This window comes from Phacochoerus africanus, chromosome 3, assembly GCF_016906955.1.
Source record: "Phacochoerus africanus isolate WHEZ1 chromosome 3, ROS_Pafr_v1, whole genome shotgun sequence".
Lineage (NCBI taxonomy): Eukaryota > Metazoa > Chordata > Mammalia > Artiodactyla > Suidae > Phacochoerus > Phacochoerus africanus.
In genome coordinates, this window is record NC_062546.1 from 143539672 (window position 1) to 143564446 (window position 24775).

General features: G+C 37.7%; 1 protein-coding gene across 1 annotated transcript in view; it reads left to right on the top strand.

Annotated features, from left to right (window-relative positions):
* HAT1 (histone acetyltransferase 1) overlaps nt 1-22208 on the top strand; it is a 57066-nt gene extending 34858 nt beyond the window's left edge. The window contains exons 9-11 of the mRNA XM_047772881.1: nt 8749-8900; nt 13239-13355; nt 21772-22208. Coding sequence (XP_047628837.1) covers nt 8749-8900; nt 13239-13355; nt 21772-21939 — 437 coding nt within the window. The 3' untranslated portion in view covers nt 21940-22208. The remainder of the gene's footprint in view (nt 1-8748; nt 8901-13238; nt 13356-21771) is intronic.
* Nucleotides 22209-24775: the final 2567 nt, after the last annotated feature.

The following is a 24775-nucleotide window of genomic DNA, read 5'->3' on the forward strand; positions in this document are numbered from 1 at the left end:
TAAGTGTACAGTTTGGTATTTGCAGTACATTTGCCTAGTTCTGCAACCTGTCTTAGAATATTTCACTCACCATAAAAAGATTTCCCTGTGTCCATTTGCAGTCATTTCCCATCCCAGTCTTTTGTCTGAGGCTTGTGATCCATTTAGAGGTAACTTTTATGCATGATGTGAGGGAAGTTTCTGAATTAATCTTCTTTATATGTGGCTATCCACATGTAAAGCATGTCAAAAAGGCTGTCCTTCTGTTGAATTGCCTTGGTATCTTTGTTGAAAATCAGTTGACCATAAATGTAAAGATTTATTTCTGGACTCTTTAGTTACCTAATATCTATACCTCTGCCATTACCTACTGTCTTGATTTGCTTATTATATATAGCTTTATATTGAGTTTTTTTTGTGTGTATATTTTGTCTTAATGATAATGTCGAGTTTAACCTACTCAATATATACGTTGAATTTGTGGAGCATGTTTTGCCTGGGTGCTGTAAACAGTAGTTTCTTAAAATGATCAATGAGTAGGGTTAAAAGTGGGTACTGGCCCTGGCCACATGGGTGGGAATGGGGCAGGGAAGGGGAGAAAGGAGAGTCCTCCATCAGAGGGGTCCAGCCTGGAATGATTCGTGACCCTAAGGGACCTGGAGGCAGAGCCTCCTCTCAGAGTGAGCCCACAGTCTAGGGCTGGCTGTTGCAAACTCATCAGCAGCTGATCCTAGCACAACCATCCCCTAAGGTGCAATCTATATGACTGATCAGTGGAAACTCTTCTTATCCCACCCAGAAAGGGTTCCAGATTCTAAAAACAGCACAAACATTCAAATAATTCCATAGGAAATGTAGTTCTGTTCTTTTTGTCTCAAAGATAGCAGCTGGTCCCTTCCTGCACCACAACGCTCCTTTTCCTCCAAAAGATTTTTGTGCAAGATAATGAAAAGGAGGGCCCAGGCCATGAGGGACACCTAGCTGTGGGAGGCTGCTGCAGTGCCAGGCTGTAGGGTGGGCAGGGCAAGGCAGAGGTCCTGGCAGTGGGATCCAATTGCCTGGTATTTTTTCCTACAGGCCATGCTTCCTTAACTCAGGGTGAATGATTGCATTCATTTTCATGATAAACTTAGTTGCAGCATTGTTTGTTTTCCTTTCCACTTCCTAGTGGGAACTCCTGCTTTCTGTTCTTTCTGAGTGATTGATCATCAGCCAGGCAAGGTTGGTCTTGGCCTGCTCTGTCTTCCCTGCTAAATGCATTTTCATGTAATGCTTTTTTTTTTTTTTTTTTGCTTTTTCTTCTCAATGTCTTCTGCTCGTTCCTTGAAAGCTCCTTTGGCCTATCTAGATCTAGTAGTGTGAACTTTCTGGTTGTTTTTGCCACCTGATTGGGGTTCGTGATATTAATGAGCATTTCTACATCTTTACTGGTAGTCAAATTTATCCTCACTCTTTTCTGAGGCTAGAGATTTCTTTCTGGAGTCACCTGCAGCCACATCTCTACCCTCTTTCCTTGGTCCTCTTCTTCCCTGGCCTTCTGATACTCAGTTTGGAGCTCTCTGTCAGTCTCTTTGAGGCTCATATACTGCCTAGCCCAGCCTTTGTGGTCTCTCTCTCTGTGCTTTATGGCTCCAGTGGAGCCTCAAACTTTATGTTGATACAACAACGTGGATGGAACTAGAGATTCTCATACTAAGTGAAGTCAGAAAGAGAAAGATAAACATCATATGATATCACTTATATGTGGAGCCTAAAATATGGCACAAATGATCTATCTACAAAACAGAAGCAGATCATGGGCATGGAGGGCAGACTTGTGTTTTCCAGGGTGTAGGGGAGAGATGGGGCAGAGAGTTTGGGTTTGGTAGATCAGACTGTTACATTTAGAGCGAATGGATGATAAGGTCTTGCTCTACAGCACAGGGTACTGTCTAGTCTCTTGGGTTAGAATATGATTGAAAATGGGGAAAAAAATTGGGTATCGGTGGCTGGGTCACTTTGCTATTCAGCAGAAATTGAAGGGACATTGTAAATCTGCTATACTTTACTAAAAAATCTTTATACTGAGTTTTGAAGTTACAAAGTGAAAGTCCTATAACTGTGTTCTTTTTCAAAATTGTTTTGGTTATACAGGATTCCTTGTATTTTCATAAATTCTGTTTCTGTTTTCTACTTCATTAATTTGTACTTTAATTTTTATTATTTTCTTTTTATTGCTTTAAGATTGAAACTATTTTTATTGATTTTTTTTGTCTTTTTTTGTCTTTTTAGGGCCACGCCTGCAGTATATGGAGGTTCCCAGCTAGGGGGGGCCAATCGGTGCTGCAGCTGCCAGCCTGTGCCACAGCTCACGGCAACACTGGATCCTTGACCTGCCGAGTGAGGCCAGGGATCGAACCCAAGACCTCATGGTTCCTAGTCGGATTCTTTTCTGCTGTGCCACGATGGGAACTCCTGAAACTTACTAGGTTATTGATTTGATGTCCTCCTTTTCTAATACAGATATTTTAAATAATTAGTATTTAAATATATTTGTGCTGCTTTTACTGATCACATAAATTTTCTTAAATTGGGCTTTCATTTCATTCAGTTCAAAATATCTTCTAATTACCCCTGTGATTGCATTTTGATCAACAGGTTGTTTGGAAACTTGTTGTTTACTAGATTCCCAGGTTTCCTTCTATTGTTGATACCTAATTTAATTTCATTGTTGTCAGAGAATGTACTTTCTATGACTCCAGTTGTTTTTCATTTGTTGAGTTTTGTCTTAAGGCCTGCTTAGGGGTACACAAACTTTTTTTTTTAAGGACTAGATCATAAATATTTTATGCTTTGCAAGCCATATGAATTCTCTGTTGAATTTTCTTACAGGGTTTTTCTTTTTTACATTTAGAAACCAGTCTTGGTTTATATGCCATGCAAAAACAGGCCACGGATGAGATTTGATCAGTGGGCTACAGTTTACAGACCCTTTGCCCAATATATAGTCTGGGCAAATGTTCCAGGTGCACTGGAAAAGAATATGTATTCTGGTGTTGTTGGGTGGCATGTTATATGAGTATCAGTTAGATCAAGTTGGTTGATAGAGCTCTTTAAGTCTTCTGTATATTTGCTGATTTTCTGACCGACTAGTTCTATACATGATTGAGAGGATAGTATTGAAATTTCCAACTCTTTGTTGAATTGTCTATTTTTCCTTTAATTCTGTTAGCTTTTATATCATGTGTTTTGGAGTTCTTTTATTAGTTATATATATATGTATGTTTATAATTGTAATGTCTTCTTCATTAATTAATTTGTTACTGTAAAGTGTTCCCTTTGTTTAACTTCTTTGTCTTAAACTATTTTTTTCCAATTTGGAAGGGGGGTATATCTTAAATTCTGTTTTGCCTGATATTAATATAGCTATTCTGGACCTCATATTGTTGGTATGGTATCTCTTTTTGCATCTTTGATTTTCAGCCTATCTTTTAAAATTTTTTTTTCTTTTTACATCTACACCTGCATCATATGGAAGTTCCTAGGCTACAGCAACACCAGATGTGAACCGTGTCTGTAACATAAGCCTCAGTGTAGAGCAACACTGGATGCTTAACCCACTGAGGGAGGCCGGAGATTGAACCCACATCCTCACAGAGACAATGTTGGGTCCTTAACCCTCTGAGCTACCATGGGGGCTCCTCAGCCTGTCCTTGACTTTATAATGTTTTTCCTGAAGATAGCATATAGTTGGGTCCTTTTTAAGTTCAGTTTTACAGTCTCTGCCTTTTGATGGGAGTGTTTAATGTGTTTACATTTAATGTGATTATTGCTGTGGTTGGAATTATGTCTGCGACTTTGCTGGGTTTTTTTTTTTTCTTTTTAAAAATTTGTTCATTTATTTTTATTGAAATGTTTTCTCTGTGTTTTTTGTTTCTCTTTTATTGATGTTTGTGGTAAGTAGATATTTTTTAGTAAACTTTTGAAATTCCTTTGTGGGTTTTTTTACCTTTTTTTAATAAGTTATTTGCTTAGTGGTTACTCTGGCAATTATAATATGCATCTTAATTTATAAATCTGTTTCAGATTAATATTCAATCTCAGTAAAATAAACTGCTTCATTATAGCTATTCTCTCTCCCATCTTTTGTGCTACTATACTCTGTTCCTTTAGCCTAAAGAACTTGTTTAATATTTTGTATAAGGCAGGTCTGCTAGCAACATATTTTTTTCAGCCTTTACTTTACTGAAGTGTCTTTATTTCACTTTCATTTCAAAGGATAATTTTGCTGGATATAGAAGTGTTGACTGACAGTATTTTTCTTTCAGTATGTTAAATATTATCACTCCACTGACTTCTGGCCTGCATGGTTTCTTTTTCTTTTTTTTTAACGGCTGCATCTGCAGCATATGGAGGTTCCCAGGCCACGGGTTCAGTCGGAGCTGTAGCCACCAGCCTATACCACAGCCACAGCAACTCGGGATCCAAGCTGTGTCTGCGACCCACACCACAGCTCAGGGCAACTCCAGATCCTTAAGCCACTGAGTGAGGCCAGGGTTCAAACCCACAACCTCATGGTTCCTAGTCAGATTCATTTCTGCTGAGCCACGATAGGAACTCCATGGCCTGCATGGTTTCTGATGAGTTATTTCTTCTTGCTGTTTTCAGGATTTTTTGTTTCTCTCAAGCTTTTGGCAGTTTGATTATGATGTATTTAGATGTGGGTCTATTTTGTGTTTTTCTATTTGAAGTTTGTTGAGTTTCCTGGATATGTAGATTCAAGCTTTTAATCAAATTTAGGACGTTTTTGGCCATTATTTCCTCAACTATTCCTTTTCTTTCTCTTTCTGACTTCCATTACAGTTATGTTGGTGTACTTGAATGGTTTTGATTTAGGTTTATGTCAGTCCACTTTACATTTTATAAAGCTGCAAAGTACAGATGAGGAAAACAAGTAAAGAAGGTATTGTAATAGTTGGAAAAAAAAAAACACTGGAAGCAACACATAGGAGAAGGAATCAGAATGTCCTTCAGGTTTCTGAGTGGCTTGTGTAACAGCATAGTGTGAGGGGCAGATTAATATGGAAAAGACTATAAAGAATGGGATAGAGTAACTAATTACACTACAATCTTGGGTTTATTTAATGATTTTTTTTTTGTAAGTCTGCATTTGTTATTTTGTTTACTGTTGATCTCAATATCTGTACGTTCCTAATAGATCATAATTTCACACCAAACTGATGCCATGACAGAATTCACTTTTTTGCCACTTTAAAGACATAGTCATAATTGTAGTATTCACTTAATGATAAGATGTATATAAGCACTACATAGAAGCATAAAAATAGTATTTAGTACATATGGATTGAATGAATGACTCAATTATAAACATTACCCTTAACTCAGACTCTTTTTTTTTGTAAACAGCTTTATTGACATATAGTTAACACGTCATACAGTTCACTTAGTCAAAGTGTACAATTAAGTTTTTAAATCATATTTACAGTATAGCCATCGCCATAATCTAATTTTGAAATATTTCATTCTCCCTAAAAGAAACCCAGTTCCCATTAGCAGTCACTTCTTTGCTCTCACTCTCCTACCTCTTTGGACTTAGCCCTAGGCAACCACTAATCTACTTTTCATCTCTGTAAATTTCTCTATTCTGGACATTGGGATCATACAATAAATGATTTGGCTCTTTCATTTGACATAATGTTTTCAAGGTTTACCCTTGTCACAGCATGTACTTTCTTTTATTGCCAAATACCGTTCCATTGTATGGCTGTACCACATTTTATTTATCCATTAATCAACTGATGGATGTTTGGGTTTTTCCACTTTTTGGCTCTTCTAAATAATGCTGTTTTGAGTATTTATATACAAGTTTTTGTATGAACCTGTGCTTTTGTATATTTTGGGTACATACCTAGGAGTGGAAATGGTGGAAAATCTGGTAATTGTGTTTTACCCTTTAAAAAACCACCAGACTTTCCCAAAGTGGCCATACATACCATTTTGTATTTCCACCAGCAATACATGAGGATTTCAATTTCTCTACATCCTCATCAATACTTATCTTTTTGATTCTAGTCATCCTAGTGGACATGAAATGGTATTTCATTGCATTTTTTGGTTTTTTTTGTCTTGTCTTTTTAGGGCTGCACCTGTGACACATGGAGGTTCCCAGGTTAGGGGTCGAATTGGAGCTATAGCCACCAGCCTATACCACAGCCACAGCAGTGTGGGATCCAAGCCATGTCTTCAGCCTACACTACAGCTCATGGCAATGCCAGATCCTTAACCCACTGAGTGAGGCCGGGGATTAAACCTGCGTCCTCGTGGATACTAGTCAGATTTTTTTCCACTGAGCCATGATGGGAACTCCGAAATGGTATTTCATTGTGATTTTGATTTGCATTTCCCTGTGGCTAATGATGTTGAATATCTTCCTGTGCTGATTGTATATTTGTATATTTTCTTGAGAAAGGTTTATTCATTTATCTATCGGCCATGCCCATGGCATATGGAAGTTCCCAGGCCAGGAATCGAACCCGTGCCACAGTAGCGACCCAAGCTGCTGCAGTGAGAACACTGGATCCTTAACCTGCTACACCACAAGAGAACACTGAGAAATCTATACTTAGATCCTTTGCCCATTTTCTAATTGGGTTGTCTTTTTCTTATTGAATTGTAAATTTTTTATATAAAAAGTCTGATTGTAAGTTCCTTATCATATATATGTGACTTGGAGATATTTTATCCTGTTCTTTGGGTTGTCTTTTCATTTTCTTAAGGTATGATTTGAAGCACAAAATTTAAAAATTTTGGTATAGCCTTACTTATCTACTTTTTCTTTAGTCACTTGTACTTTTGGTTCCATTATCTAAGAAACCATTGCCTAAAGGTCATGAAGATTTACTCCTGTTTTCTTCTAAGATTTCTGTAGTTTTACATTTAGTTCTATGATCCATTTTTAGTTAATGTTTGTGTATGATGTGAGAAAAGGGGGTCCAACTGACTTCATTCCTTTTATGTGTGGAAATCCATTTGTCCAAGTACTACTTGTTAAAAGACTATTCTTTCCTCAATTGAATTGTCTAGCCAACCCCCCCTTCTCAGAAATTAATGGGCCATAAATGTATGGGTTTGTATTAAACTCTCAATTCAGTTCCATTGACCTACGTGTCCATCTTTATGCCAGTACCACACTGTTTTGTTTTTTTCTTTTTTTGTTTTTAGGCAAAAAATAGATTTATTAAGATCGGGCACTTGTGAGAGATGCAAGCGGGTAGGCAAGGAGGCTCTGCCACACTGTCTTGATTTCTATAGCTTTGTAGTAAGGTTTTTTTTTTAATTGGTTTGTTTCTTTGTTTTTATCTTTTTAGGGCCCACCCACGGCATATGGAGGTTCCCAGACTAGGGGTTGAATCAGAGCTGTAGCTGCCAGTCTGTGCCACAGCCACAACAACATGGGATCTGAGCCAAGTCTGCAACCTACACCACAGCTCATGGCATTGCTGGATCCTTAAGCCACTGAGCAAGGCCAGAGATTGAACACGCATCCTTGCGGATACTAGTCAGATTAGTTTCCGCTGAGCCACCACAGGAACTCCTTTAGTAAACTCTGAAAGGAGGAAATGTGAATCCTCTAACCTGTCCTTTTTCAAGACTGTTTTGGCTGTTCCTTGCATATCCATATCAATTTTAGAATGAGCTTTTTAATTTCTGCAACAAAAAAAGCCTTCTGGGATTTTGATCAGGATTGCATTGAATAATTTGTAGAGTAATAATATTATAGCAGTATTGTCTTATGCCCCATGAACTAGATCATACTTTTAACATTCTTTGTTTCAAGCCCTCTACTGATCAGAAAATGAGGGCTCAGAGAAGTGAGGTAATTTGCCTAAAGTCCTGTGAATGACAGAACTGGGATTCACACTCATGTTCTCTGACTGTGCAGTTTTCTTCTTTGTTTTTTCCTGTGCAATGTTTTTTTCTACCTATCATGTTTTGATATTTTCCTTGTCCACTACTTAGTCTAATGTAGATAACATAGACAGATTTGAAGATCTATGCTACTCAGATGCAGTGAAGAAAGGATCAAAATTATATTCTCATTTTTATTCTCTAAAAAAAGATTCGTTTTTGTAAAAGAAAGATTTTTTTTTAAATTGGTGAATAAAGTATAGCAGACTACAAAGGTTATCAGATTAAAGGGTGTTATAGGGAATTCCCTGGTAGTCTAGTGGTTAGGACTTTTTGCTCTCTCAGCACTGTGGCCTTGGGGTTTGATAACTGATCTGGGAACTGAGATCCCATATCAATCTGCTACATGCTGTGGCCAAAAAAAAAAAAAGAAAAAATTAAGAATAAAGTAAGGGAGTTATAAATTGAGCTTTGGAGCCCTTAGCTATCAGAAAATACTTGCTTTGGGGACTGATTATCCAAACTTTAATTTCTGGTTTATACATCTGCTGTAATTGAAAATAAAACTAAGATGCATATGATAACAAACCAGTCAAAAATTTCACATTTGCTAAGGAGTGGCTTTAATTTCACGAACAATATATATGTATTTGCAAAAGGATTGCACCTATAGTTTTATTTGACAAAGATAATGCTATTATTTGTTTTATAATTAATAATTCTTTCACATTGTAACTTTTGTATGTATGTAATTCTTTTTAAGAGTGTTTGTCTTTCTAAGCTTAGCATGTGTGCTGCGATTGCAGATAGTAAAGAAATTATGTTGGGTAAAGAAAATGTTATTCTGCTTTATTTCTTTAGCGGAAGATCCATCCAAAAGCTATGTGAAATTAAGAGACTTTGTGCTTGTGAAGTTTTGTCAAGGTTTGCCTTGTTTTTCCCGGGAAAAGTTAATGCAAGGATTCAATGAAGATATGGCAGTAGAGGCTCAACAGAAGTTCAAAATAAATAAGGTATTTTGATTCTGTATGAGGAAAACATTTAAATTTTAAAGTTTTTTTTTTTTTTTTTTTGCCTAAAAAGGGACTCAGGTGCAGCATGTGGAAGTTCCCAGGCTAGGGGTCAAATTGGAGCTCCAGCTACTGGCTCACACCACAGCCACAACAACTCGGGATGTGAGCTGCATCTGGGACCTACACTGCAGCTCACAGAAATGCTGGATCCTTAATCCACTGAGTGAGGCCAAGGATTGAACCCAGGTCCCCATGGAACTCGAGGCCTCATGGAACCTCATGGTCAGGTTCATTACCACTGAACCATGATGGGAACTCCTTTTTTTTTTTTTTTTAAAGTACATAATTTAATCACTGCAAATACAAGAATACATGTGGGAAGTAACAGCTATTAAGAATACAGGCCCTGGGAGTTCCCTTGTGGCTCAGAGGGTTAAGGATTTGGCATTGTCACTGCTATGGCTCTGGTTACAGCTGTGGTATGGGTTTGATCCCTGGCCTGGAAATTTCTCATGCTGTAGGCACAGCCAAAAAAAAAAAGAACACAGGTCCTAGAGCTAGATTGCCTGGGTTTGAATCTGGCTTCACTACTTGCTTTTAGGGCAATTTAGTCTACCTCCTTGTGCCTTGATTTTCTCATTAATAAAAGAGAAAGAGAATTGATTTCATGGCTATATTAAATGTAACAAGCAGAACAAAGATGGATAGTGAATTTTTTTGTTTGTTTGTTTGTTTTGCTCTATAGGGCCGTCCTGTGGCATATGGAGGTTCCCAGGCTAGGGGTCATACTGGAGCTACAGCTTCTAGCTACACCACAGCAACACCAGATCCAAGCCTCGTCTGCGACCTACACCACAGCTCACGGCAAAGTCAGATCCTTAACCCACTGAGTGAGTCCAGGGTTTGAACCCTCATCCTCATGGACAACTAATAGGGTTTGTTTCCACTGCTCCACAGCGGGAACTCAGGGATAGTGAGATCTTATTTTTGCTTTCTGAGAAAATGTTTGTCTAAACTGGTAAAGTAGTTACTGCCCCTGGAGACTACTTTGGTGGGGAGGAGAGTTGGAATAAAATACTAACTTAAAAAAATTTTTTTATAGTTGGTTTACAATCCTGTGCCAGTTTCTGCTGTACAGCAAAGTGACCCAGTCATACATATACATACAACCCCTTTTTTATATTATCTTCGATGTTCTATCCCAAGATAGAACAGACTGGATAGAGTTCCCTGTGCTATACCACAGGACCTCATTGCTTATTCATTCTAAATGTAATAGTTTTTAAGAATACAACCTTATATTTTCTTTTTTGGCTGCCCCACAGCATATGGAATTCCTGAGCCAGGGATCAGATTCAGGCCACAGTTGCGATCTACAGCTACAGCAAAGCCAGACCACTTAACCTACTGTGCCAGTGCTGCATAGATGCTGCCAATCCTGTTGTGCCACAACAGGAACTCCAGAAACACTTAACTTTCACTTTTTAATGCTTCTTTATATATTTGTTTGAATTTTAAAGTAGTATCTTAAGATAGGTACAGAAAAAATAATATGGGAGTTAAGAGGAGTTTATTATATTTATTTAATAAGCAAGAAATCAGTATTTCATAGGAGGGATGCATTTGACCTATGTCTTGAAGAATGGGTAGGTTTGGGATTATAAAAGTATGTGGGATGAAGAGTATTCCAATAATAATGACTAGCACTTGATGTGATTGACCTTGGCTTCTAAGCCATTAACATTCCTGGTTTTCCACTTACCACTGTGATCATCTTTTTTGTGATACTGTCATTGGATTCTACTCTGTAGCTCCCTGAATTTAAGTATTCCCCAAAGTTCTCTATCCAGTCATCTTTCTTTTCATTCTATTTATTCTCTCTGGGAGATCTCATCTAAATCTTCAATCCAGATTTTCCTCCTGAGCTCCAAAACCACATACCAAAAGTTTACTGGTCACTGACCTCCAACAAGTAACTTAATTGGAATCAAAACTTTCCATCTTCTCCTGCGTAAAAACACTTTAATGGCTTCCTGCCTTTAAAATAAAATATATATTTTAGAAATAATTTATATCTCCAAACTGTACTAAACCTTTATTAATGAGAATTTATTTAACAGCTCAGCTTTTAAAAGAAACAGTATGAACATATTTTTAATTAAATCATGCTTCCCTCCCCCCTGCCCCAAAGGATTAAGAGTCCCTAGTATGGCACACAGATCCCATCATAATCTGCCCCTGCCCACCTAGCTAGCCTCAGTTTTCTACTACTTTTCCACATGTTCTGGCTTTAATGAACCTCTTGCCATTTCCTAACTATGCTACGACTTTCCTCCTTTTCTCATCCCTTTATGTAAACTATTCCCTTTGCCCTTATACCCTCTTTTTCCATTCCTCCATCTTTGCCTGGCTAGACAGTATTCATTTTTTTCAGGTTCTGCTCAGGTGTTTCTTCCAGAAAGTTCAGTATCATCTTCCCAACCTACATTTACCTCACCTCTTTCCACTCTCAGTAAATACATAAATGAACAGTAGAAATAGGAAAACTACAGGCTTACTCTTTTGGATTCAGTATTACCAAAACCTCCTCATTCTTCTAATATTTGACTTTTTCTCTGTCTTTTGTCTCTTCTTTAACTGTCACTATATATAGTGACAGTTAAAGTGACTATATATAGTGACTATATATAGTGACAGTTCTATATATAGAGAACCCAGTTCTCTCTCTCTATATATATATATATAATTTATATCTCCAGACTGTACTAAAGCTTTATTAATGAGATTTTATTTAACAGCTCAGCTTTTAAAAGAAACAATATGAACATATTTTTAATTAAATCATGCTTCCCTACCCCCTGCAGAGTTCTGAGCTCTCCCCTCTCTTCACTGTGTGCTTTTCGGGGGGGGTCTTAACCATTAACCAGTCTTAGGGTTTAAATTCTTGCCTATAAACTGTTATTACTTATTAAATCCTTACTCTTCAACTTGAATTTTCTTCAGATTTATATGTTTTGCTGCCTCCTAAATCTCTCCTGCACTGTGAAAAGTGTCATTCCATACCTTCCTCCACAACCAGTCTTTCCTATTCTATATTTCTAGAATCCTTGTTCCCTTAGTATTCTTATTTGTGCTTTCTCAGTTCATGTCCTTGTCATTTTTTGCCTTATTTAATAGCTGAACTTCCTAATTGGTCTCCCTGCCCTTCTTCTGCTACTGTGTTTATATAGCTGAGAAAATGCTTTATTTAAAACTTGTGTGATTTGCTCACTCTTGCATTTAAAATCTGTGACTTAGTAGATAAAAGCCCAGCTCTTTAATCCAGTGTGTAAAGCTCTGTTTTCTTGCTCCATCCTTACTCTGCTTCTGCTCCTTGCTTTTTTTCTTCATTTTATGCTCTAGCAGTGTCCTGCACATGTGCATATAACATGTACACACACATAATGCCCTCCTCTCTTTCAAGAATAATATGCTCCCAGACTTTGGAAACAAATTTAGGGTTACCAAAGGGGAAACATGGGGGTGGAGGAATTAGGAGTTTGGGATTAACATATACACACTGCTGTATATAAAATAGATAATCACCAAGAACCTACTGTATAGCACAGGGAACTATACTCAATATTCTAAAATAACCTATTCGGGAAAAGAATCTGAAAATGAATGGATATATGTATAACTGATTCATGTTGCTGTACACCTGAAATTAACATCTCACTGTGTCAACTATACTCCAGTAAAATTTTATTAAAAAAAAAATAGCATACTCTGTGCTCAATTTCAAGATTCAGCTCAAGTTTAATTCCCCCAGGAAATCCTCTTCTAACATTTCCCCCATTCCCAGTGTGTGCCGCCATATACCATGTGCATGTTTCATTAAATCAACCATACCTTGGAGTTCCCATCATGGCTCAGTGATTAACGAACCCAACTAGTATCCATGAGGATGCGGGTTTGATCCCTGGCCTTGCTCAGTGGGTTAAGGATCTGGCATTGCTGTGAGCTGTGGTGTAGGTTGCAGATGTGGTCCAATTCCACATGGCTGTGGCGAAGGCCAGCAGCTGCAGCTCTGACTTGACCCCTAGCCTGGAAACCTCCTTATGCAGCGGGTGCAGCCCTAAAAAGACAAAAAAAATTTAAAAATTAACTGTACCTTATTCATTTGTGTTATCCACTAGACTATTAGCTCCTTGTGGGCAGAGACAATATCTTTTATTGCTTTTTGTCGGGCACCTAGCACAATTTTTGGCCCGTGGCAGATATTCAATCTATACTGTGTTCTTTTGGAAATGTGTTAGTACTTGATAATGTGAAATGTTCATGTTTTTCTTTTATTAGCAACATGCTAGACGGGTTTATGAGATTCTTCGACTACTGGTAACTGACATGAGTGATGCTGAACAATACAGAAGCTATAGACTGGATATTAAAAGAAGACTAATTAGCCCATATAAGGTAGGACTTTCAGGAGTCTTAAGCATTATATTCTTGTCAGTGTTTAAAATGAAGGAGCTCCCTGGGGGCCTAGAGGTTAAGAATCCAGCATTGTCACTGCTGTGACTTGGGTCAATGCTGTGCCATGGGTTTAATCCCTGATTTGGAAACTTCTGCATGCTGTGAGTGTGGCCAAAAAGATAATAATAAATAAAATGAAGAGTTCTCTTGTGGCTTAGTGTGTTAAGCACCTGGTAGTACCACCACAGGGGCTTGGGTCACTACTGTGGCACAGGTTGGATCCCTAGCCCAGGAACTTACATGCGTTGGGTGTGGCCAAAAAAGAAAAGAGAAAAAAATCTAGTAAATGCCAGTGAATGGGAGAGTCCAAATCATTTTGCTAAGTTAACTATTACAAAAGTGAAAATATTTTTCCGTTTAGTTAAAAGATTTCTCCCTGTCATAATTTTCCAATGTAAACTATAAATCTGTTTCTATTCACTTAAAAACTAGTCCCAAGAATAGTCTACTCATGGTTATTTTTTTTCTTTCATTTGTATGCATCTTTTAAAAACAATGTCTAGAATCTTCCCTAACAAATAATCAAGTTTTTTCTAATTGTCTTCCCATTTGTCATATATTTTGTTTACCTTGGTGCCTTTCTTCCTAAATTTGGCCTTGGTTGCCATTTCATTTGTAACTTCTGTACTTTACCCTAGCTGAAATTGCAACTTAGTTTTGTTTACCTTTTTGTTATTTTTGTTCACGTTTTTGTTGGTGTTCTTGCTCCTTTTCCCATACTTTTTTTTTTTTTTTTGCTTTTTAGGGCCACACCCAAGGCATAGGAAGGTTCCCAGACAGGGCTTGAATCGGAGTTATAGCCACCAACCCACACCACAGCCACAGCAATTCGAGATCCAAGCCCACTGAGCGAGGGCAGGGATCAGACCTGCGTCCTCATGGATCTTAGATTCATTTCCTCTGCCCCACAATGGGAACTCACTCCCATACTTTTTTGGATCTCCTTTATTTTCCTATAACTCACACATCTCCCCTCCTAGATCAGGTTCCTCCTAGATCAGGCCTGGCCTCATCATCATTTGGCCATTAAGGTAGATATTCTCTATACCAGCTTGTATGGAGGAGGATTTATTCAATGAATAATTATTAAGCACATGACTTGTGGTTGTTGCATTTATATACCCTGTACCTATAGGCTTATAAAGCACAATAGCTGGGACCATAAATGACAAATTTGAATCTGTCTTAAGATTCAAGGAGGAGTTCCCATTGTGGCACAGTAGATATGAATCCGATTAGTATCCATGAGGATGCTCAGATCCTGCATTGCCTTGGCTGTGGCATAGGCTGGCAGCTGTAGCTCCAATTCAACCCCTAGCCTGGGAACTTCCGTATGCTGCACATATGGCCCTAAAAAGCAAAAAAAAAAGATTTAAGGAGAAAGTTAATATTGATGAATAATTAATATATTAAGTACATAGTTCTGATTTTCCTAAATTAATCCAAATTTTATTTGTCATAGATTCTGCTTTATAGAGCCAGTCTTTTGAATATTGATAGTCCATTGGGTTGTACTACTTACTGAATCGCAACTCTTTTCCTGTACCACATCTTATTTGCAATGTAACGGTATTTCCTAATTTGTCTTTGTCATTCTAAACAGATCACATTCTGAATATAAAAATATAATTATTTGCCTGTAACTATAAATTATTGTATTGTGAATTCATGTATTTTTTTCTTCAGAGTGCCATTTCATTAAGCAATTTTTTTTTTTTTTGGTCTTTTTAGGGCCGCATCCACAACATATGGAGGTTCCCAGGCTAGGGTTCGAATCAGAGCTACAGCTGCCAGTCTACATCACAGCTCACAGCAACACTAGATCCTTAACCCACTGAGCAAGGCCAGGGATCAACCGCACATCCTCATGGATGCTAGTTGGGTTCGTTACTGCTGAGTCACAATAGGAACTCCAAGATTTTGATCTTTAACATCAATTTGTTAGCTAGAAATTTTCTTTATGAGGAAATTTGGGCATATAAAACAGTATAATAAGATGTTATCATGACAACACTTAAAATTGTTTTAGTAAAAGTAATTTATTGAATTATGCATGTCAGATACTCATGACATTTTATATAGGCAGATATAGCAAATAAGAGATGATGAATTCTAAGTGTAAATAGTAGTCATGAAGTTAATACCAAATAATGGAAATTTCTTTAGTTCATAAAAGCAAGTATTGTCTACTCTTAGAGAAAACAGAATGATAATGATTTTTTTTTCTTTTTTCTATGGTTCACCTGTGGCATATGGAAGTTCTCAGACTAGGGACTGAATGGGAGCTGCAGCTGCTGGCCTATGCTGTAGACACAGCAATGCGGGTTCCAAGGCAAGCCTCATCTGTGATCTGTGCTGCAGCTTGTAGCAATGCCAGATTCTTAACCCACTGATCGAGGCCAGGGATGGAAGCTACATCTTCATGGATACTAGTCGGGTTGACTAGTTGTATTGTGTTGTAAATTCTAGTTGTGTTGAGCCACAATGGGAACTCCACTACTGATTTTTTATATTATTAAGTATCTTTACCTGTTCACCAACTTCACCTTATCTTAAAAGACAACCAAAAACTGGTTATTAAATTCTTTAAATTCTTAACAGCCAAAATGGGTATGACCATCCTGTACTAAAGCTCATACACAAGTTAAAAATTCTTCAGATACTTGCTCCAATTCTATTTATGGTATGCACATTTTAATGAGCTTAGTATTCTGTCCCACAGAGAAAACTAAGAAAGCAGAGGGTCCTCCTTCCCCACTTTGAGTTAGTAGCCACAGTGTGTCAGGAAACAGCACAAACTTGGTAAAAGCCTAGAAATAGTTGAATGCCTTTTAGGGTTGGGAGGAGTTATTTCTTCATTGAATGCATGCAGATGATTTTCTCTAATTTGTCATTCCAAGCTGATACTCTTAATGTTTTGTTGTGCTATCATAGCATTCTCAAGTGCAAAATTATGTTTAAGAATAAAGTAAAATTGCTGAATATTGAGTATCATTTAGAAATTTTTTTTAGTCTTTAAAATGTATGCCTGATGGGGGAACTTCGGAGTTTAGAATTTACTTTTTTTTTTTTTTTTTTTGTCTTTTTGCCATTTCTAGGGCCGCTCCCGCGGCATATGGAGGTTCCCAGGCTAGGGGTCGAATCGGAGCTGTAGCCTCCGGCCTACGCCAGAGCCACAGCAACGCGGGATCCGAGCCGCATCTGCAACCTACACCACAGCTCACGGCAACGCCGGATTGTTAACCCACTGAGCAAGGGCAGGGACAGAACCCGCAACCTCATGGTTCCTAGTCGGTTTCGTTAACCACTGCACCACGACGGGAACTCCAGAATTTACATTTTTAACACATTTTATGAAAATAAATTGTATGTAAGATTTTATAATTATTACTGAGGTATGAAATTTGTTGATAGCAGAGTCCACCAACTCTGTGCTGCCTTTATTTGAGGGGTCAAATTTCTGTATCAGGTTAATAACCCTGTCCCACTTAGAAATTTTTTGTATAGATATTGGAATAATTTGTACCTTACTTTAAAAGTTCCTTAAACACTGATAGTTCGTTTGTATCAATGCCAAAAAGGGATAAAAATAACCAGCATTAACTGGAACCATTTTTAAAAGTACAATAAGAAACTCTTTCTCTAGTACAAAAGTAATTTTTAGATGATCCAAAAGATACATTTGAACAATTTGGCTAAAAAAAGAAAAGTTGGTGCAGCTGCTTGGTTTTAGCACAAAATTTTTTATATTGTTTCATGGGCATATTTTAAATTCGTAATTGGTTTACAAGTATAAAATTTAGAATTATTATTACGATACTGGATTTGGAATCAGAAAATCAGTTTTGAGGTCTAGTTCTACCTTTTACAAATTGTGTGACTCTTAACAGCTTATTAACATCTGGGTATTAAGCTTCTTTTCTATAAAATGGAAATGCCTCCATAGTGAGGAACTTAAGAGAAAGAAATACAATACAGTGTGCATGTTTTTAAAGATTTTTGAGAAATCTTAGGACTCTTCATATGTCTCCATACCATTATTATTTTTAAATTCTTATAGAAGAACCTTATCTCTGTAGTTCACAAAAGAAGCTAATTCAGCAGATAGAAATTAAGGAGCCCTTGGAGGTGGGGGCATTTTTGAGATTATATTTGTAAACTCTTTTGGAACCTGTGAAAACTAGGTAAGGAGAAAGAAGTGTTTTCTGGAACACATTTTACACGTTAGAGCCAAATGTTAAATAAAGAGACACTAATTCCATCTTCAGTGATTTTGCATTAATTAAAAATTATCAACAGCCTTAATCTATGAAAGAATTAAGTTTTTGTTTAAGTTTTTTTAAACACTCTTTAAAAGATTAATTTGTAATATGCCATACATATACAAAGTGGTATAAATGTACAGTTTCAGGAATATTTATAAAACAAATAGCATAAATAAGTTATTTTAAAAATTGAACCATAGTTTATATGCTCATGAGGAACTTCTATATAATAGTTTTGTAATTTTCCATAAAGCTAGTATAGATATTTTTTATTTCTAGGTACTTAGAGCTCTTAAATTTAATTCACAGATGTACTGCACTACCAATAAAAATTATGAGATTAATTCTGACATCCATCTGAAAAAAAAACTGACAGTAAAGAAATTGAAGGACGAGATAAATTGGGGAAGTAAATGCTCTTAGAGATGTAAAAACATCATAACTTAAAACAGTACTGGCACATAATTCATTCTGTAGGTTACCTGGAACAGAATTGGTAATCAAGAAATATTTAAGAATTAATAGTTTCTATTATATATAAGAATTTAATATGATTGGAAGCATATTCAAGCACTGAAATTAGATTATTTAATAAATGTTACAACTCATTAGCAATTTAGAAAAATAGTTTAGGAGTTCCCGTTGTGGCACAGCAGAAACAGATCTGACTAGGAAACATGAGGTTGAGGGTTGGATCCCCGGCCTCACTCAGTGGGTTAAGGATCCAGAGTTGCTGTGAGCTGTGGTTGTAGGTCCCAGACACGGCTCGGATCCTGCATTGCTGTGGCTGTGGTGTAGACCAGCAGCTATAGCTCTGGTTGGACCCCTAACCTGGGAACCTCCATATGCCATGGGTGTGGCCCTAAAAAGCGGGGGAAAAAAAAAAGGAAAAATAATTTATAGTCCTGTCACATACCACAATAATTTTTGGATGCAAACAGTAGTTTCTGAGCTGTTTCCTTAACTTTGACAGCAGAAACAATGTATTTTTTCATCTGTATGATTGAAGACTAAGGAATACACTGTCCTTCCAGGACTTGCGAACAGTAAATTTGAATTTTCATGAGTTCTCTAGAACTGATATTCAAAGTGTGGTCAGTGGATAAGCAACATTAACATCACTTGGGAGCTTGTTAGAATGCAGACTCTCACCCCACCCCAGCCTTGCTGAATCCGAATCTTCATTTTAACAAAGTCCCCAGGTGATCTGTGTACACATTTAAATTTGAGAAGCATTGCTTTAGAGGGGCATCTTACACTAATCAATTTTTTTTTTCTTTCTCATAGTGGTAGCAACCTCATTTACTTAGCTCTACCAATTTAGACTCAGGATCAACCTAATTTTGGTAGTGTCAGCTTATTTCAGTAAAGGCCTTTCTCCAAACTTTACTGTTGTTACTTTATTTTAAAAGTGTTCTGTGGAGTTCCCTTTGTGGCTCAGCAGATTAAGAACCCAAATAGTATCCACCAGGATGCAGGTTCCATCCCTGGCCTCACTCAATGGGTTAACAGTCTGGTGTTGCCACAAGCTGTGGTGTAGGTCACAGACGCAGCTCGGCTCTGGTGTTGCTGTGGCTGTGGTGTAGGCCAGCAGCTGAAGCTCTGTTTCAGCCCTTAGCCTGGGAACTTCCATATGCCACAGGTGGGACTCTAAAAAAGAAAAAAAAGTGTTTTGTGATGATAAATTTAGCTTAACTTTGAGCTTTTTAAGTAGTAGTCATCACACACGTCTATATTCTAAAATTATTAGGATTTCATTTAAGGGACATTTATTAGTTTTTAGGATATTGTTTTTAGGGTTCCTTTTTGTTTCTAATTGTCTTTGAAAGGCAGTTAACTATAAGGACTTAGAATACAGATTTCCAAGCAGATTTTTAGGGGTTAAATCCTGGCTTCTGAGCTTACTACCTTATTTAATTCCTGTATCTTTTTTTTCTTTATCAACTGAATAAAATTATAGTACCTGTATCATAATGAATTGTTAAGATTACATGAGTTAATATGTGATTTCTAATCTGTATGTAAAGTTAGCTTTATTATATGTTTTAGGAATTCCCGTTGTGGCGCAGTGGTTAACGAATCCGACTAGGAACCATGAGGTTGCGGGTTCAGTCCCTGCCCTTGCTCAGTGGGTTAACGATCTGGCATTGCCGTGAGCTGTGGTATAGATCGCAGACGCGGCTCGGATCCAATGTTGCTGTGGCTGTGGCGTAGGCTGGCAGCTACAGCTCCAATTCGACCCCTAGCCTGGGAACCTCCATATGCCGTGGGAGCGGCCCAAGAAATGGCAAAAAGACAAAAATAAATAAATATTATGTGCTTTAGTAAAAGAGGATGATATAACATAGATTGACCCAAATTGTATGAAAGTTTCATATATTACAGTGTTTTATATTATGCACTTTTACCACCCATCTAGAAGTCTTAGAGTCATTATTCATTTTTCTTTCCCCATGTCACCCAAAGTTTTCTTTCATAAATCTGTTCTGTCCCCTTCATCTCTATTGCTACTGACTTGGTATAGGCTTTCATCATCTCCTGCCCAAACTCTTGTAGTAGCTGCTAACTTGGTTCTCCAGTCTCATCCTCAGCACTACTAACAGTATTGTTCTGATATAGTGTCCTGCCTAAAAATTGTTACCAGCTCCTCAGCATGGTGCTGACTCTTCAGCATGGTGGTTTCCTTCTTGGAAAAGTGGAGAGGGTTTAATAAGATAATGTATGTCTGGACAGTAAAGACTGAGTAAATGCTAGTAAATATTGGGGTGGTGGTGGTGTTGTTTTCGTTTTCCCTTTGGCTGCCCTTGCGGCAAGTGGAAGTTCCTAGGCTGGGGTCAAATCAGAGCTGCAGCTGCAGGCCTATACCACAGCCATGGTTACACCACATCCAAAGCACATCTGTGACCTACCATGCAACTTGTGGAAATGCCAGATCCTTAATCCAATGAGTGAGGCCAGGGCTCAAACCCACATCCCCACATCCTCAAGGACACTATGTCAGGTTATTAACTTGCTGGGCCCAATGGGAACTGCCAATACTGCCTTTTTTTTTTTTTTTTTTTTGGTCTTTTTAGGGCCACACCTGCGGCATATGGAGGTTCTCAGGCTAGGAGCTGAATTGGAGCTGTGGCTGTCGGCCTACACCACAGCCACAGCAACGCTGGATCAGGGCACATCTATGACCTACACCACAGCTCACAGCAACACCAGATACTTAACCCACTGAGCGAGGCTAAGGATCAAACTTCTGTCCTCTTGGATGCTAGTCAGGTTGGTTTTCTGCTAAGCCACGATGGGAACTCCCTAATACTGCTTTTTAAAGTATGACAGTCTTTGACTTATCTTTCTGAAACTCTTCCAAGAGTATATAGTCCATAAATACACTCCTCGTTAAGGGAATTCGTAAATGAGCATAGCAGCAGCAGAAGCCACCTTGGAATTAAAATTAATGTAGTTAGCTAATGATTAAATAGTGAGGTGGAATAATAGCTCTTAATCTCAGTTGTCTTTCTTCGGTTAATGTATTTTATTTATTAAAGAAATTGTTCTGGCCAGTTCTTTATTATACTTTGGAGAAGGGGCTCTTAATCCCATGTCTGTATTTTGACACAAATTCCATGACTTCTAGAACCGTCTTTTTAGAGGGTTTGTAATTCATGGCTAATATATGTTTAGGCTTCCTTAAGGAAAAACTATGTGGGGAGTTCCTGGTGTGGTGCAGTGGTGTGGAAATGAATCCAACTAGGAACTATGAGGTTGTGGGTGCGATCCCTGGCCTTGCTCATTGGGTTAAGGATCTGGTGTTGCCATGAGCTGTGGTGTAGGTCACAGACGCAGCTTGCATCTGGGGTTGCTGTGGCTCTGGCATAGGGCGGCACCTGTAGCTCTGGTTGGACCCCTAGCATGGGAACCTCCACATGCTGCTGCTGCGGCCCTAAAAAGCAAAAAAATAAAATAAATTTTAAAAAATTATATAGGACAAATTTGACTGCTACTATTTTTTTTTAACACTGGAGACTTAAAATTCTAATATAAAGAAATATATCAGCTTTTTTAGTTCAGTCTAACTAGTAATTATGTTTGTTGCTTAGAAAAAACAGAGAGATCTTGCTAAAATGAGGAAATGTCTCAGACCAGAAGAACTAACAAACCAGATGAACCAAATAGAAATAAGCATGCAACATGAACAGCTGGAAGAAAGCTTTCAAGAACTTGTGGAAGATTATCGACGTGTTATTGAACGCCTCGCTCAAGAGTAGAGATTTATATACATCTGTGTACAGGAAGTTTGCAAATTTCTGTACATGTGTTGTGAAATCAGATGATGACTTTAATTTTAAAATCTTGTAACATTTTACTTACATTAAAAGTTATCTATCTTTAGTTGAATATTTTCTTTTGGAGAGATTGTATATTTTAAAATACTGTTTAGAGTCTATGAGCATATATTACATTAAAAAAGAGCTTCTGAAATACCACTGCAGTTACTTCCCTTCTTAAACAGTATAATAAATGCTTAGTTGTGGTATATTAATGTGTGCTATGATTCTTAAATATTTATGATAAACTTCTTCAGTCTTGTTAAAAAAAAAAAAACTTTGGGTTTTAAGCTTTTACTATCATTCCTCCCACACTTTGCTTTTAAGTTTTTACATCTGGCAACTTTAAAACACATTTCTTTAAGGTTTTCCTCTTTTTTTTGTTTTTGTTTTTGTCTTTTTTTTTCTATTTCTTGGGCCGCTCCTGCAGTATATGGAGGTTCCCAGGCTAGGGGTTGAATCGGAGCTGCAGCCACCAGCCTACGCCAGAGCCACAGCAACGCTGGATCCGAGCCGCGTCTGCAACCTACACCACAGCTCATGGCAACACCGGATCATTAACCCACTGAGTGAGGGCAGGGACTGAACCCGCAACCTCATGGTTCCTAGTCCGATTCGTTAACCACTGCGCCACGACGGGAACTCCAGAGTTTTCCTATTAATTCTGTTTTTCCCATGTGATTTTTCTAAATAGGGTATCTTCCTAGTATAGGTTTGTTTTGTTTTATTTTATCTTATTTTTTGTCTTTTTAGGCCCACACCCATGGCATATGGAAGTTCCAAGGCTAGGGGTCCAATCAGCATTGTAGCTGCCAGCCTACGCCACAGCCATAGCAATGTGGGATCCAAGCCTCGTCTGCAACCTACACCACAGCTCACAGCAATACTGGATCCTTAACCCACTGAGCAAGGCCAGGGATCAAGCCCGTATCCTCATGGATACTAGTCAGGGTTTGATACCACTGAGCCACAATGGGAATGCCTAGGTTTGTGTTAAATGAACTCTTGACCACTTGTTGGGGGTTGGGTTGGCAAGATAGAGAAGACAAACTAGATACAGCCAAAAACCTAGTTGTTTGGCATCAACTGTTAATTGAAGATAATTTAGAAATTACCACAAACCTTTTATAAAGATAGGATAGAAAGCAGTTTACAAAAATCCAGTTGACACACCAGTGTTGAAATGTATTGTGTCTGTCTGTTGTGATTTAATATAAGGTTACCAAGATGCTGAAGTCCAACAAGGAAAAAAACAAGGTAGTGATAAATTGCTTAATATAGTCTTAATGTTTATTGAAGTAGAGCTAAATAAGTTGCTTGATACAGAATCATTAAAAGTAAAATCTTGAGGAGTTCCCATCATGGCGCAGCGGAAACCAGTCTGACTAGGAACCATGGGGTTGCGGGTTCAATCCCTGACCTCGCTCATCAGGTCAAGGATCCGGCATTGCAGTGAGCTGTGGTGTAGGTTGTAGACACTGCTCAGATCTAATGTGGCTGTGGTATGCTGGTGCCTAAAGCTCCGATGAGACCCCTAGCCTGGGAATCTCCATATGCCATGGGTGCAGCCCTAAAAACACTAATTAATTAATTTTAAAAAGTAAATCTTGATTTTTTTTTAAGTGTGCCAGTGAGCCAAGTATTGTAGAACATCAAAAATGGGATGTAAGTTGAACTTTAAAGTCTGATATTTGTTCAGTGCTCAAGGCAAAATCCCAACTTGAACAAGCACTCTCTTTTCCTCAGATCAGCTTCCATCAGTAAAATCTGTCAAACAGGAGAGGCAAAGTAACTGGTACCCTCTGGACACAAAATTGCTGTGGCCAGCAGCATACCAATGACACTAAAACCATCCTCTTAAAATGAAGGTATACAAGTTTCAAATGATTTCATTTCAGAAGTTTATGCATATATAAAACTTGATTTCTGAGAGTATATATATATGTACATAACCTATACAGATAGAATGAACCAGTTTGGTCTCTTGGACTATATAAAAACAATTTGTTTCCATCTAAATAAGTAAATTTAAAATTTTTTTATTGACAATTCACAATTGATACCTAAAAATGAGCTCTGAGGGAGAAAACGTGTACAATGGAAATAATCTTTCAGCACCCTTTTATGTGGAAACCAGAAAAAGGAAAATTTGATGACTTTTTAAAACAAAAAGATCTAGTTGAGCATTAATCTTTGGGACTTGAAAGGCTGTTCCTTCATTTGAGTTAGGAAAGTAAAAGTTTGATAGATCTGTACCTTGTGCAGGATAATTAAGTAACAGGATCCATGTATAGGACCATGTATGAAATCCAACACTGCCACCCACTAGGGCTTAGTGGTCACTTTCACCCGGCAGTAGTAGCCTTCATCCCTTTTATCACCCACGTATACGTTGACTGTTCTTGTATTTACTTGCTGCTTTTACCTTTTTCCCTTACCCCCTCCGCCAATTTATTTTTTTTGCCTATCTTCTCCAAATTGCATTTCTCTATATCTAATAATCAGTACAATAGTCAGTACATATAATACCATGTTTCCTTTCTAAGCGTCAGTGTTTTTCATCTATAAATGAGGTTGTACTAGAATTACTTCTAGGCTCCTTCCCTTTCCTAAGATCTGTGCTTATCCTTTTTACATCTCTTCTCTTCACTCTTAAGCTTTTATACTCAGGTATGGTTGTAGATGGAACATATGTCTAAAATATTTTTATAAATCACATGAAATATGATGAGTTATATGTAAGTTTAATGTGTGAGAGGAAAAAAAAATACCTCAC